At 44.2% G+C, this 14,887-nt stretch overlaps 1 protein-coding gene across 2 annotated transcripts in view; it reads left to right on the plus strand.

Moving 5' to 3' along the window:
• ercc6 (excision repair cross-complementation group 6) overlaps positions 1-14,887 on the plus strand; it is a 101,841-nt gene that overhangs the window by 50,336 nt on the left and 36,618 nt on the right. For both annotated transcript variants that reach the window (XM_084321288.1, XM_084321287.1), the window contains exons 12-14: positions 5,497-5,613; positions 7,783-7,878; positions 13,561-13,779. In XM_084321288.1, coding sequence (XP_084177414.1) covers positions 5,497-5,613; positions 7,783-7,878; positions 13,561-13,779 — 432 coding nt within the window. The remainder of the gene's footprint in view (positions 1-5,496; positions 5,614-7,782; positions 7,879-13,560; positions 13,780-14,887) is intronic.

Raw genomic sequence — 14,887 nt, forward strand, 5'->3', positions numbered from 1 at the left:
GTATCGGACTGAAAGTACCGCGAGAATGTTCTGATACGGACACCGTGTTTAAGCCTGGTATCGGTATACAGGTGCAGCTCAATACATTAGAATATCGTGGAAAAGTTATTTTATTTCAGTAATTCAATTCAAAAAGCGAAACTCATAGATTATAGATTCATTACACACAAAGTGAAATATTTCAAGCCTTTATTCGTTTTAATTTAGATGATTATGTCTTACAGCTCATGAAAGCCCCAAATTCTGTATCACCAATAAAAAATAGGAAATGGATGTATTTTTCTTTTGTATATAGCAATGTCGGCCTTCTGAAAAGTATGTTCATGTATACTTGGTTGGGGCTCCTTTTGCACAAATGACTGCATCAATACAGCTAAATATATAGACTTCCACAATATTCAAATGTATTGAGCTGCACCTGTATAATACTGGAGCAGTCTTCCCAGTGGGTTCTTTTATTATTTGTGGTGGCGGGCGGGGTGCAGGGTGTCTTATATTGTGGCGGGCCACCACTAGTAAGTCGCCGTGTGGGAAAACACAGAGGTGTTGGTATCAGTGCATCATCCCCTAATAAACAACACGCTTTTTGCTGTGACTTCACTGTAATGAGGAGGTAGTTGGAAGCAGACAAGTTTGAGATTGAGAACGAGCTGAACCAAGCGACAGATCCATGTGATGGGACTCGTCCCGTGTGTGTGTGTGCGTGCGTGAGTGAGTGAGAGAGAGGGGGGGGCTAAAATGCAAGAGCCTTTGAGCTCAAATCTAGCCCTTTGTCATTAGGGTGCAGTCGTTAATAACCCACTGACTGTATAGATTTAATTATTTAAGATGGGCCATTGATGCTTCTTCCGCTGTCGATAATAAAAACCTTTACTAATTATTGATGTTATTAAATGGTCAGAGAGGGCTTAGTTGTCTGCCTTATCCTCCTCCTCCCCTGCAAACACTCACAGCAGCAAGAGCTGGCCCTTAGCTGAAGCGTGTGCGTGCGTGTGTGTGTGTGTGTGTGTGTGTGTGTGTGTGTTAAAAGTGTGTTGGGGGAGGGGGGGGGGGTTGTGGGATCCATTACTGTAACATGTGTAGGTTATTATACCCCCATGTGAACCTACTCAGCAACTTACCCAGAGATCTCTGGATTAACTGATCTGCCCCCCCCCTTCTCTCCTCCTTCCTTCTCCTCTCTCCTCTGATGTCCTCTTTCCCCCTCCTCTCCTTCCCTCCCCTCTCCTGTCTTATTTCCCCCTCCTATCCTTGCCTCTCCATCCCCTCTCCTCGTTCCCTCTCCTCTCCTGTCTTCTTTCCCCATCCTCTCCTCTCCTTGCCTCTCCCTCTCCTCTCCTCGCCTGCCCTCTCCTCTCCTCTTTCCCTCTCCTCTCCTCTCCTCGCCTGTCCTCTCCTCCTGCCCTCTCCTCTTTCCCTCTCCTCTCCTCTTTCCCTCTCCTCTTCTCATCCTTGCCTCTCCTCTCATCCCCTGCCTTCTCCTCTCCTCTCCTCTCCTCTCCTCTCCTCTCCTCTCCTCTCCTCTCCTCTCCTCTCCTCTCCTCTCCCCTCCTCTCCTCTCCTCTCCTCTCCTCTCCCCTCCCCTCTCCCCTCCCCTCCTCTCCTCTCCTCCTCTCCTCTCCTCCTCTCCTCTCATCTCCCCTCCTCTCCTCTCATCTCCTCTCCCCTCCTCTCCCCTCCTCTCCTCTCTTCTCCTCTCCCCTCCTCTCTTCTCCTCTCCCCTCCTCTCCTCCCCTCTCCTCTCCTATCCCCTCCTCTCCCCTCCCCTCCTCTCCTCTCCTCTCCTCTCCTCTCCTCTCCTCTCACATCCTCTCCCATCCTCTCCTCTCTGCTGGTCTCCAGTGGGCCCTCTAGTCCAGTGGGTTTAGTTATTGTCCCCTCCAGCTCTCCTCTCTGATGCTCCCCGGCCCCCTAGTGAGCTGCTGTTTAAATGGCTAACTGTCCTTTAGCCCTGGGTCTAGATGAGCTGTAGCAGGCTGAGGGCTCCTCCCTGCTCCCACTGCTGGGTCAGGCGTGTCCACTGACGTGTCTCCTCAGTGCTGGCTGACCGTACTAATCATGCCTTCCCAGCTGCACTGAGAGCTGTGCATTTTTTTGCCTTTCTGAGCGCTAAAGTTGAAATGGGTTCAAATTATTGTTATTCTTTTTTAAATATAAAAATATATTTGCTATAGACACGCTGCCTTAGACCAGGCATGTTGCAGCACCCCCCATCGTGTTGAAAAACCACACACGCACACACACACGCACACACACCATCAAATGGAGCAAGCCAGTAGTACTGATGATGAAAGAGAAGGGCTCCATCCCCAGAGACGAACAGCACTGTCTCTGATCAATGTTTAATGGCTCTTTCTGCTGAGAGGGAGGGAGAGAGGGATGAATGGAGAGAGGGAGGTCGGGAGGGAGGGAGGGAGGAGAGAGAGAGGCTAAATGACAGTCATGCCCGGGGACACACGCACACTGACAGGTGTGAGAGGCCCAGGAATGGTTTGAGGCTGTGAATGACGTGTTCCTGTTGTTTGACAACGTGTCGTTTTCCACAGGAGATGATCGTAAATGTATCGGGCGTCTGTTGTCACTCTCTGTAGCTCAATAGATGAAATATGGCGCTATCATGGCTTGATTCCCACAGGACAGGGATACCCATACTGAAAATTAGGGATGCTCGATATTGGCTTTTTTACCGATACCGATATACCGATATTGTCCAACTCTTAATTTACGATACCGATATCAACCGATACCGATATATGCAGGGTTCCCCCCCCCCCCCCCCCCCCAAAAAATAGAATAATTTCATGTAATTAACATTACATATCTCTTGTTGTGGAATTAACACAACATTATGCATACTTTTGACAATAAATAAAATCAGAATTTGTTCTTACTTGCTTGGCTGGGTAAATAAAGGTTATAGAAATGTAAAAAAAATTATAATAATTTGAAAACCGATACAGATATTTTCCGATATCACATTTTAATGCCGATATCGGCCGATAATATCGGTAGGCCGATAATATCGGACATCCCTACTGAAAATACATGCACTCGTGGTACTATTAAAGGAACACGCCAACATTATGAGAAATGCACTTACCGTTTTCTCCGGAGTCGGACAAGAAGATAGATACCAATTTCCTTTCTGTGTGTTCAGTAGAAAGCTATCCGGCTGCAAGCTAGCCTAGTTTAGCACAAATGAATGATAAGCAGATACGGACCAGCTAGCCTAGCTGTTGCCCAAAAATACCCCTCCCGGAATTCTAAGCTGGGCTAGTGGTATCTATCTTCTTAAGCACATTTAATAATAATAATAATAATACTTTTTTTTTTATGAAGCGCTTTTCAAGAACCCAAAGACGCTGACAATGAGCAAAACAAATGAACAGAGAAACAAAGAACCACAGGGAATAAGCAACAGTATGAATACACAGGACATAAAACCACGGGTAACAAGTAACAAATACAGAGTCCAGTAGGGGAACAGTCAGGGAAGTAAGGAAACCGAGGGGAGGGGCGGTACAGGAGACGGAGAGAAAGTAGGGAAGGGGAGGTGGTAGGTTGGATGAGGGTGGTTATGGGTGGGGAAGGTTGAATGCTTGGGAGAACAGGTAGGTTTTGAGTCGGGATTTAAAGGTGGAGAGTGAGCGAGAGTCTCGGACTGTCTGAGGGAGGGTGTTCCAAAGTCGGGGTGCAGCTCGTGAAAATGCCCGGTCACCAAAACTTTTAAGTTTGGATGACGGGACAGTGAGGGAAGCAGTGGAAGAGGACCGAAGTGAACGGGTGGGGTGGTACGGATTTTAAGAGGATAGTAAGCTAATTTCCCACAATGTTGGCATGTTCCTTTTAAGCGGATTTGGATAAAGACACTTTACTGTTAAAGTTACATTTAGTCATTTAGCTGACGCTTTTATCCAAAGTGACTTACAAATTGTGAACAACAAGTCAGCAGGAGATACATCTCTGGCAGCTAAGGGTCCAGTGGCGTTGTTGGTCAAATAGTAATGAGCTTGAGTGTTACACTCTGAGTGCATAGTAGTATAGACATATTAGCATGATAGGTAGTAGTACAAGTATAGTAGCATATTAATAGTACATACTGTAGCAGTAAAAAGACAGTAAGATGGTTTGTTAATATATATTTTTTTGCACTGGTTGGATGCCAAACTTCTTTTCGTTACATTTGAATCTTTTTTTTGTTTCCAGGTCCAGACAGCCTATAAGTGTGCCTGTGTCCTGAGGGTAGGGCTGGGTGATATATCGAGTATACTCGATGTATCGCGGCTTGTTCTACATGAGATGTAGTAAATTACTATATTGTGAACATCGAGTATATGTTGTCACGTCAGTTTCTAAGCCGCCGCGGCTGAGATGAGACTTGCTTTAGTTTAGCGCAACACTTTCCTCATTTCATTATAGACACAGACCAGCACGAACTTTCAATGACATGCAATTGTCATTGCATTAGACACAGACAAGTGCGGACCTTGAATTGAATTGACGCGAGCAACGGGCTAACGCTTGCCGCTAAGCGAACTAACGTTAGCCGTACCCTAGACAGCGGAGTCACAGAGTGACTGGTGACTCCACGACACCAGTTCCATTAGTGAGGAAGGGGGGGGGGGGGGTATATTGACGAGGCTTGACAACAGAGGTTCAAAGATAACTTCACATATATTGGCTATTTGTTACATTATATAAGAATTAGAATTAGAATAACAGGAACAGTGTATTGCACTACCAAAGCTAACTAGCATGTCACACATGCTCTGTAAATAACTATGTACAGATACCGAGATGTCACTCCATGTTACCTGCTACCTGTTACTGCACAATGTTGTTTCTTCTTTTGATTCTATTATATGTACCACTGTATTGCACATCGTTGCGGGCAAGACCACCCGCATTTCATTGTATACCTGTATGCCGTGACAATTAAAACTCTTGACTTGATATCGCTTCATGCATCGGGCTCCTCCAGGTTCCAACATAGTGTGACATCATCAACTACGGCAACTAAGAAGCTCTAACTCAAACCTAATACATCACGGGGGAGGACTGGCTCTCTTGCTCGCTCTCTCTCTCTCTACGTTCAATGATTAGAAGTAGCCAAATGTTACACTAACTGGATAGTTGATGATAAACATTTAATTTCATTATCTGAAATATTCTAAAATCATTAAGTCTGCTATAAGCCATTATCCCTTTGTGTGTGATTATTATTTTCTCACAGTAGTGTGTATATATAAAGTGTGTGTGTGTGTGTGTTTTTTTTTAATAAGTGGATAGAAAACACAGTACTGTGCAAAAGACTTAGGCACCCAAGAGTTTTTGTATAAATTGTCTTACAGTAAAAAAAAAAATTAATTAGTGTGTCAGTAGACTACTCTTAGTACATTTTTAAAAACTTTTCATTTAATTATTTTTGAAAGCATCTTCATGGTTTAATGCAAACATATGGGACACCATTAACCCTTATCTTTGTTGTGTTTCCAGGTCCAGACAGCCTATAAGTGTGCCTGCGTGCTGAGGGACACCATTAACCCTTACCTGCTCAGACGGATGAAGGCAGATGTCAAGGCCAGCCTCTCCTTACCTGACAAAAACGAACAGGTATATGTGGGTGTTTTTTCTGGTTTCGGTATCATCGCTGCTTTCATTCTTCTGCCGGGATGCAGCACCAAGTGTCCACCAGGCACTCTTTAGTTAGCAGCGCCAAAACAGATGCTCGAGGGAAGTGCTGTTCACGGCTGCTCTTGTTGCCGTGCTACTATTGGAAACCCATTGTTGCTCTGTTCGGGAACACGCAATGAGCGCAATGTTTTCATTGAAACAAACAAGGAAAATAAGCTAGTGCCAAAAATGCCGATCTGCACAGTGGACACGCAGCCTAAAATTGGTCTCATGAACACTTGACTCTGGTAAAAGCAGAATTCCAGACTTCATGACTACTTAAAGGAACACGCCAACAGGGCGGCTGGGTAGCGCAGCGGACTAAGCGTCTGTCTACCACCACAGAGACAGTGGGATCGAATCCAGCTGTGGTGCTTCAGGCTTGGCCGACCGTCCATACTAACACAATTGGCAGTGTTAGAGTGGTGGTATCCTGGTCGTTGTAAACAGCGACTCCTACAGTTCGGTCGGGGCGCCTGCACAGCGAGGGAAGGATCTGGGGGAGGTAGTGTGACCCTTCCACACGTTACACTCTCCCAGTGAGAGTCCGCGCTGCCAGGTGAAAAGAAGAGGTGGGCTGGCTACACATGTGTCGGAGGAAGCATGTGATAGTCTCCGCCCTCCCGGACCGACGGTAGGGGGTAGAGTGCGCAACAACCAGGAAGGAGATTGGGAATTGACATAACGACTAACATTGGGATGGGAGAAAAACGGAAAAAGAAGGGGGGAAAAGATAATTAAAAAAGAAATTTAATAAAGGAACACGCCAACATTGTGGGAAATGCGCTCACCAGAGTCGGACAAGAAGATGGATACCAATTTCCTCTCTGTGCGTCGAATAGAAAGCTATCCCGCTGCACGCTAGCCTAGCTCAGCACAAATGAATGGAAGCGGATGCGTAGTGGCTAGCTTGGACGTTGGCCAACTAACACCTCTCCCAGAGTTTTAGCTGAGCTAGTCAGTACGCATCCTCTCACATTCATCGCTAGGCTAGCTTGCAGCCGGATCGCTTTCTACTGAGGAAAGTGGTATATATCTTCTTGTCTGACTCTGGAGAACACAGTGAGTGCATTTCCCATAACGTTGCTGTGTTCCTTTTTAAAGCTACATTCCAGGACTACCATCTAGATTTTGTTTATATTCATATAATTCGACTTGCAAATGGAAGGCAAGATTCTTTTAACTGTTTCACCCTACCTGTTTACAAACATCATGCCTGTCAGTCCTTCAATACATTTCAAAGAGTGTGTGTGTGGTGTCTTCAATCCAATCAACTACCATGTAAACAAAGACGTTAGTGGCGGGTCAACAGGGGCCACCATTAATCACAGATTGTGCCTTTTTAACTCCTGTTTGTTTGGAGGGTGCGGTCGGTGGCGACATTATAATATTTCTTAATTCCTCGTTATTCCCCAGCAGGCAGCGCCGGTTGTTTCTTACCCAGCCGCGGCGGCCCACAGGTGAAGGAATATCGGGGAATCTCTCATTGTGTCTCAACACTGCTCTGGCCGGCGCTCGCTCCGTCTCCGCTATCGATCACATGCTCCGCTCGGCTCCCGTAACGGGGGAGGTGTTTGTCTGAGCGGGCGTGAGCGTATGTGCCACATTCTAAAGAGAAGTTGATGAATGTGCGCGTTGTCCTTGTCCGCCACCAAGCCGACTAATAAAGTCCCGGTAAAGTAAAAGGTCTGGGGTATTCATTAATGCAGCTGATCTCTGGTCTGTCCTCAGTGGCTCTGACTCCTCCAGTCCTGCTCAGCTCATTAAGTGTCTCCCCTGGGGAGGGGGAGGGGGAGGGGGAGGGGGGGGGGGGGGGGGGGGGGGGGGCGCAGAGCCAGGCTTCTTCTTATATCTCCACTTCATCAGGGGGCTTTAAAGAGAGATGTTCACCACTCATTACATGCTCTCACTGTGTGTGTGTGTGTGTGTGTGTGTGTGTGTGTGTGTGTGTGTGTGTGTGTGTGTGTGTGTGTGTGTGTGTGTGTGTGTGTGTGTGTGTGTGTGTGTGTGTGTGTGTGTGTGTGTGTGTGTGTGTGTGTGTGTGTGTGTGTGTGTGTGTGTGTGTGTGTGTGTGTGTGTGTGTGTGTGTGTGTGTGTGTGTGTGTGTAGGTTCTGTTCTGCAGGTTAACGGAGGAGCAGCGGGAGGTGTACCAGAGCTTCATAGATTCCAAAGAGGTCTATCAGATGCTGAAAGGTGACTTGCACGTAAGTTGCAGTACACCACCGAACCACTAGGTGGCTGTGCTCCGTTGTGTTGTACAAATGGCTATATTTTCGGACTTCCTCTGCCAGTCTTTCTTCGATATGGTCCGTGTTTGTAATGTAGCTAATCACAATCAACAATGGAAGCTCCCAGTAATTGGCAACGGGCAATCGCAGCTCTCTGCTTTCCACGTCACCACGTGTAGATTTGACACAGTTAAATTTTTGGCCAGTTACATTCAAGTTTCAAGTTAATTAATTTATTAATTGTCACAACAAAATACAGAATGCTTTATTTTTGGCCAGCTGCTTGTAGGCGTCACCGGTATAGGCTTGCTAGGTTGCAACCTTTGCAACCACTTTGGAGTCTGAGTATAAATGAGGCATTAGGCGGCATTGCATTCAGTATCAAAAAGCACCCTGGTTCAAGCGGTCAGGAGTCAGGACACACATGTGCATCGGGTTTTTCCACCTTTTCCCACTTTTCACCGGACGTCGGTATAGAGTGCCTCGTAACAGAGACAGGAAGTGGTGTAGCTGAGATGTCTCTGTTTGATAAGGGGTCACGGTTTCTTATATTTTTATATTCAGAGTTAAATATAATGTTTACACTTGAAAAAACAAAGAAGTTCCAGGCACTCTTCAATGGGATGCCCCGATCGGTATCGGCCGATATTCAGTATAAATATGAGATTGGTGATCGGTGATAATGCTTTATTTTCGCCGATCGTCAAAACCGATCGAAAAACATGGTCCAATTCTTAGCGGAGATCTCACTGCTCTCTCTCAGACACACAGAGCTGCTTGCAGCGTACGGCTCCTCCTGCCCCTCCCGCACCCATGTAAACAAGAGGCTGCCTCCGGCAACAGTCTGCTCTAGTGCATGCGACGTGAGCTAACGTTGGCTACCTACCGAGCTAACGTTACTGTTTAAACTAAATGACCCAGTGACTACATGAGGCATTGTCTAACGTTATCTAGCTGGCTAGCTACTGATAGCTGCTGATATCAACAAATGCTCCAGCAATAGTCGAGTGCATGATAGGTTACCTCCGTTGACTCTGTAGCTCACGTTAGCTCTAAACTAAATAGTTCACTGAGGCGTTGTCTTAACGTTATCTAGCCGACTAGCAGTAGCTACAGATAGCTCCTGATATCAATGTCTAATAAGATTGATTCGATGCGTATTCGGGCTGAGGGCATGCTGAATGTGATTTATACCAATAGGGTCCAGCTGCAGCGCCGGAGAATCCTGGCCGTAGCTGGAGGCTACTTGAGTACACACAGACAGTGGAGCTGTTTGCAGATAGCGAGCATTTTGACTTGTTGCATGGTGGCGATGTCTCGCAGATAATACAACTACAAGTACAAGTCTAATTATATAATATATATATTTTATAAAAAAAAGAATTATATAAAATTATTTTTTATTATTATTTTTTAATCAAAAATGATCGATATCGTATCTGTATCGGCCGATATGGCTCAAGACGATCTGTGATCGGTATCGGTGGCAAAAAACGTGATCGGGGCATCCCTTCGCTTAGTTCAGCCCTCCTTCCTGTTCAAATAATGTTTACACTGTTTATTTTCTCTCTTATTTTTATATTCAGATCAAATTGTATTGCCTATATTTATGCCTTTCTACTATTACCCTGCTTATACCTGTACCTCCCCTTCCCCCTCCCCCATGCTGCTATGACATCTACAATTCCCCATGGGAGGGGGGAGGGGAGGTACAAGTCAAATAAACAGTGTAAACATTACTAAACAATATAATTAACTCTGAATAAAAAGATATAAGAGAAATAAACTGTAAACAAAGGTGCAGACGGCGGTTTCACCTGGCCATTATTGAGTACTTAAACTACTATCGGACATTTTTGGAGCACATTTCATTGAGGTTCTTGCATGGCATGTACCTTTTATAATAAGGACAAGGAGGTTCTTGCATGGCCTGTATCTTTTATAATAAGGACAAGGAGGGTTAACTTGTGTTCAGGAGAAGACTTCCAGGAACAAGACAAGACCTTATTCATTATTTAACCTGCCGGCTGATGAATGTCCATCGCCCTCTCCCTCCTCTCTGACTCGCTCACTCACTCGCTGGGACTCATTTAGACCTTTCTTTGTACACTGTTCCTCTCTGTTAACACCCTGAAGTGTTAATTAGCTTCTTCTTCTTCTTCTTCTTTTTCTTGCCAAGTTCATGTTATTACGCTCCTAATAGCTGCATGCTTGAGTCAAGTGTTCTTGATGAAGGTCTCTTTAAGGAGCTTGCCGGTTGGTCTTCTCACATTAGCCCAGGGTCTACCCAGGAGAGACTCCCTCTCACCAGCCATTTATCACCACTGACCCAAATGGACATGGTCAGAGAGCCAGGGGTGACCACAGCAGTTCACACACACACACACACACACACACACACACACACACACACACACACACACACACACACACACACACACTGAGTGGTCACTCTCAGTCCATTAACCACCATTACTAATGCAGTGACCATGGGGCCTTCATCAGAAACGCAACCTTTATTGTGTGTGTAAATAAATTATGTAAACTCATTCAGACAACTCAACAGACTAAAGTAAATGTTGTTTATTTGTTAAAAGGCGCAGCGCTTGAAGAATACACTGCGAATTCAGTTGTACCCTCTATACCAGTCGTTTCGTTTGTGTGTCTTAGTCACCCGGTCCTCGTGGAGAAGGTTCCTCTCGGATTACTCATTACATTATGTGTGATCAGTTGGGTTGCCGTGGTGATGTGAAATTCCCCTTGACTAATAAACTCACGACAACACCGGTATTACCGGTGACACCGGACATTTTACATCGGGACGCTCAATATGTGTAGAGCACTTACTTTGATATTTTTTTATTATCAAATGTATTTAATTTTTTTTTATTTTAAACATAAAACAAGGCAATGCAGTAATAATAAGACCACACAGTACCACAACAATAATAATATGAAGAGATACATTGGGAGGTTTTGTATCAGGTTTTTATTATCAATTACTAACGTCCTCGTACGAAACCCTTCAACTAGACAATGTCTGGAGGAGGGATATACCAGACCTGGAAAATGACTTTGATTGGCAAGGAGCCTGGGCAAATGTCCGACTTACATCAAGGAACCCGGATCATCAACAAATCAATCTGAACTATATTCACAGGACATACTTGACTCCTATAAGGCTGTGCAAAATGGGGCTTATACAAGACTCCAAATGCTCCCAATGTACAAATGGGGACGAAGGAACATTTATGCACATGTATTGGGACTGCCCACCAGTTAAGGCATTCTGGAAAGATGTGTCCCAACAATTATCAATACTCGTAGTTTGGAATATACCTGTACACCCCGCGGTATTGCTATTGAATGATGTTTTTGAGTTTGCAGTGAACCCACAACTAAAAAGATTGGTTTTATCGGGTATCACAGTAGCTAAAAAACTGATTGCATCACGTTGGTTTCAACCGGAAAAAATGTGCCGGAAAGTGTGGTTTCTTACATATCTCGATGTGATATATCAAGAAATATCAACAGCAAGAATTCTGGGGCTCAATGAATCCAAAATGTTAATGTGGTTAGAAGTGGTGGAGAGAATAAAAGCTAGCCTATAATGGTGATGTCTGGTTAGGAGTGAGGGATAATGGAGGTACTATCCAAGAGGGGGTCCGGGAGGGGGGGGTTTGAGCTGGAGCATATGTGTGTAGGGTTTTAGAAAATAGGTATTAGGGGTATATTATATACTAACATTTATATAATTGTAACTTCGCTGGATATACACGGTATACGGTTAAAATGTTATTATTGACTATTTTTGTTTTATCCTGTTTCTGTACTTGCATATATTTTAACCACCTTTACTGAAAGTTTCATTATACATTGTGTGTTGAGTACTGACTTTTAATAAGTTTTGTTTTGCAATAATAAAAAAAATTAAAAAAAATAAAAATAATAATAATAGCAACAATAACGACATTAGCAATAATACTAATTAAATACAGAACATAAAAACCAACTTGTACTATTACAGACAACACAAAAGACACTACAAAAGACATGTCCTCCCCCACTCCCCCGGCCACTGTGACCCACAGCTCAAGTTTCAAGTTTCTTTATTAGTTGTCATACAGAAGTACAGAATACTTTTATACAAAATGATTATTTCTATTACGCTCCAGAGACTGTGCTAGACAAAAATAGATAAGTATAAAATAAAATAAGTATAGCAAGTAAAAATAGAAGTCACGTACGTGGACACAAGTGTTCAGTATGTACATATGTACAATGTTCAATGCAGAGTAGAAGTAACTGAGTTACCATACAATATACTAATATACTATATAGTGCAAAGTAGAAATGGGATGAGGTACAATTTACAGTAAGGTGTAATGAGGTATGGGTTGTAGTGCAAATTCTTTACCAATAAATATAAAGTGTGTTTAGGTGTTCTAAAGTGTGTAAAGTGGGTGCTGCAGTGAGTTGTTTGTTTAAAGTGAGTGTGTGCGTGTGGATGTGTGTGCTGTGAGTGCATTTGATGGTTGTTACATAGTGTTATTGTTCGTTGAGCATCCTGATGGCCTGGGGATAGAAGCTTCTTCTGAGTCTTTCTGTGCTTGCCATGAGACTCCGGTATCGCTTGCCTGACCGCAGCAGTTCAAAGAGGCAGTTGTTTGGGTGGCTGGAGTCTTTGATAATTATCTTAGCCTTACCCATGCACCGCTTGTTGTAAATGTTCTGGAGAGTGGGAAGCCCCCCTCCAATTGTGCGTTCGGCTGAACGTGCCACTCTCTGTAGTCTGCTACGGTCAATGCTCAATGCTGGCCTGTCCCACCCCAATTACACGTGCAGTAGAGACGTTACTTTGATCTTTAAAGTTATGTGGCTACATTGATCCGCTGTGTCTGTCCGCCTACGTCTCTTTTTAATACATTTTCAACAACTAGTATCCATGTGTCAGACAGACGGAGTTGACGTTATGTTCTAATTTAAAAATAAACCAACTGAAACGAATACCTTCCGTCAATTTTCTTTCCATTCATTGACGGATCAATGTAGCTGCAGCCTTATGTAGCGTTGTTTGTTGAATGTGGTCACTGATGTGCGAAAATTTACGAAATGTGTTTTATTTAATAAAAATAAAATAAAAATGTTAAACGCTACGCCGTTGGGGGCGGTGGGCAAGTAATGTACTCAGTGGAGCTTGAACACCTAGTAACACCTGTAACACAGACTACCGCGGCAAGCCTAGTAATGAAGCCTTGGGACTATACCCACTCAGAAATGTAACCTGATTACTTTGAATTACTTTTGCTTTACTATGGTTCCAGAATATATCAAGTCCAAAGCTAAACATACTTCGATAATGTTCTTATTATCATTTACCACCATTAACCATTATTTCAAAGAATAGAAAAGTACATTTGCATCCAAAATCTCACAAAGAAAATAATTTTTACCCATGAACATGTTTCTTTGTATCTGTAATTTACAGTCTTTTAAAAAAAAAAAAAAACTAATTGTAATATATTTTAAAAAGAAAAGAAAAACGTGAATACCAAAAACTGTAATCAGTTATTTCCCAACCCTACTGTAGCAGTAACTATTATTATTATGACTATTATTATTACTATATTTTAACAAGTGTTGTGTTGCTATTCCCAGATATTCTCAGGCTTGATCGCGCTCCGTAAGATCTGTAACCACCCGGACCTGTTTTCCGGCGGGCCCCGAATCCTCCGGGGCATCCCAGAGGCCCAGCTGACGGAGGAGGAGCACTTCGGCTACTGGAAGCGCTCGGGCAAACTGATGGTGGTGGAGTCTCTGCTCCGCCTCTGGTTCAAGCAGGGACACAGAGTCCTTCTCTTCACCCAGTCCAAGCAGGTTAGAAACAGGGACACAGAGTCCTTCTCTTCTCTCTCAGTCCAAGCCGGTTAGAAACAGGGACACAGAGTCCTTCTCTTCACCCAGTCCAAGCAGGTTAGAAACAGGGACACAGAGCCCTTCTCTTCTCTCTCAGTCCAAGCAGGTTAGAAACAGGGACACAGAGCCCTTCTCTTCTCTCAGTCCAAGCAGGTTAGAAACAGGGACACAGAGTCCTTCTCTTCTCTCTCAGTCCAAGCCGGTTAGAAACAGGGACACAGAGTCCTTCTCTTCTCTCAGTCCAAGCAGGTTAGAAACAGGGACACAGAGCCCTTCTCTTCTCTCTCAGTCCAAGCAGGTTAGAAACAGGGACACAGAGTCCTTCTCTTCTCTCTCAGTCCAAGCAGGTTAGAAACAGGGACACAGAGTCCTTCTCTTCTCTCTCAGTCCAAGCAGGTTAGAAACAGGGACACAGAGTCATTCTCTTCTCTCTCAGTCCAAGCAGGTTAGAAACAGGGACACTGAGTCCTTCTCTTCACTCAGTCCAAGCAGGTTAGAAACAGGGACACAGAGTCCTTCTCTTCTCTCTCAGTCCAAGCAGGTTAGAAACAGGGACACAGAGTCCTTCTCTTCTCTCAGTCCAAGCAGGTTAGAAACAGGGACACAGAGTCCTTCTCTTCTCTCAGTCCAAGCAGGTTAGAAACAGGGACACAAGAGCCCTTCTCTTCTCTCTCAGTCCAAGCAGGTTAGAAACAGGGACACAGAGTCCTTCTCTTCTCTCTCAGTCCAAGCAGGTTAGAAACAGGGACACAGAGTCCTTCTCTTCTCTCTCAGTCCAAGCAGGTTAGAAACACACCTCATGTCACTTCTGTAGTGTTCAATTCAAACCTTACATTAATTTAAAGGGAACCTTACAGGCACTGAAACATCATCTTGAGAACCGGAAAGCAAATCACTTCAGCAAAAAACTTGTTTAGGGGACCTTAAAGACATACATTAACTTGTTGAAAAGGACTAAAATATGTCCCCTTTAATACATTTTGACAGATGTGATTATGCAATAATGTCATGGACGCGTAACACAGGTCATAGATACGTAACACACGTCATGGACGCGTAACAGACATGA

The sequence above is a fragment of the Notolepis coatsorum genome, assembly GCF_963971535.1.
Source record: "Notolepis coatsorum genome assembly, chromosome: 9".
NCBI classification, from domain to species: domain Eukaryota; kingdom Metazoa; phylum Chordata; class Actinopteri; order Aulopiformes; family Paralepididae; genus Notolepis; species Notolepis coatsorum.